The sequence below is a fragment of the Sinocyclocheilus anshuiensis genome, unplaced genomic scaffold (assembly GCF_001515605.1).
Source record: "Sinocyclocheilus anshuiensis isolate Anshui unplaced genomic scaffold, SAMN03320099.WGS_v1.1 scaffold1422, whole genome shotgun sequence".
Taxonomy (NCBI): Eukaryota; Metazoa; Chordata; class Actinopteri; order Cypriniformes; family Cyprinidae; genus Sinocyclocheilus; species Sinocyclocheilus anshuiensis.
This window is the reverse complement of record NW_015558633.1, coordinates 254,679-255,559: the sequence shown is the minus strand read 5'-3', so window position 1 is coordinate 255,559 and position 881 is coordinate 254,679. Positions and strand designations below refer to the sequence as shown.

The 881-nt window shown below is 37.0% G+C and overlaps 1 protein-coding gene across 1 annotated transcript in view; it reads right to left on the bottom strand.

Annotated features, from left to right (window-relative positions):
• LOC107680828 (transmembrane protein 181-like) overlaps positions 1-881 on the bottom strand; it is a 19,217-nt gene that overhangs the window by 11,869 nt on the left and 6,467 nt on the right. The window contains 2 exon segments of the mRNA XM_016476878.1: positions 26-87; positions 792-881. The exon segment at positions 792-881 is cut by the window's right edge and continues 13 nt beyond it. Of these exon segments, the coding sequence (XP_016332364.1) occupies positions 26-87; positions 792-881 (152 nt within the window).

Here is an 881-nt window from a genome sequence, read left to right as displayed (position 1 = left end):
CTGCAGTTGATTGCATGAATCTCACCTTTGATGCATTGGTGCTGACACTCAAACCGTTGTAGTAATTCTCACTAATGATCTTGGGTCCTGCAGGAGAGACATTCATCAGTCAGTTCAGCCGCACATCTCATATAATAACTCCTGGCTTTGGCCTGCTATGACAGAACTCAATCACTGTGTGTCTTCTTTTCATTCCACTCGCAGCGGTGTGAAGTTACAGAAACACACTGGGAACGCAACGCACACCATTAGATCGAGTCTGCATTAATATCAGTGTTATGCACACATTTCATCCTCAAGACTCAAGCCTAGATAAAAAAAAAAAAAAAAATATATATATATATACAAAATTAAAAATACTTAATTGTTTATTTATCAAAAATGTTACTTTCTTTTATAATAATTTTTTATTAATATTTTAGATTCTTCCTAATTGAAAGCACTTTTATGAAGCCAACAGTTATTAAAAATAAACGTTTCAAGATCTAGAGACTATTAAAAATGAAAAACAAATAGTTTAGTAACTTCTTCATATTGGAAGATTTAAATTGTAAATATATTCAGATAAACAGCCACTTTGACCTTTTCATTGCTTTGTGAATGAGATTTGTGATTCTGATTCACTAGATCTTTGAGGGTTGCGAATTAAAACATTAGTCTGTCATTGTGAAGCTCATGATCGTTATCCACTCGACTGATTACAGGCCTCAAAAGAACAAAGAACCGTGAAGGGACAGTGAGCAGTGCATGCTGGGAAACGGGTCTCTGTCTGCAGGAAAGCAGAGCCTCACCTGACACACCGATGAGTGTGGAGACGCCGAAGCAGAAGAAGAAAACCACGAACACCAGAACGAAGTGCCTCTTAGAGAGAGTGTAGAGAC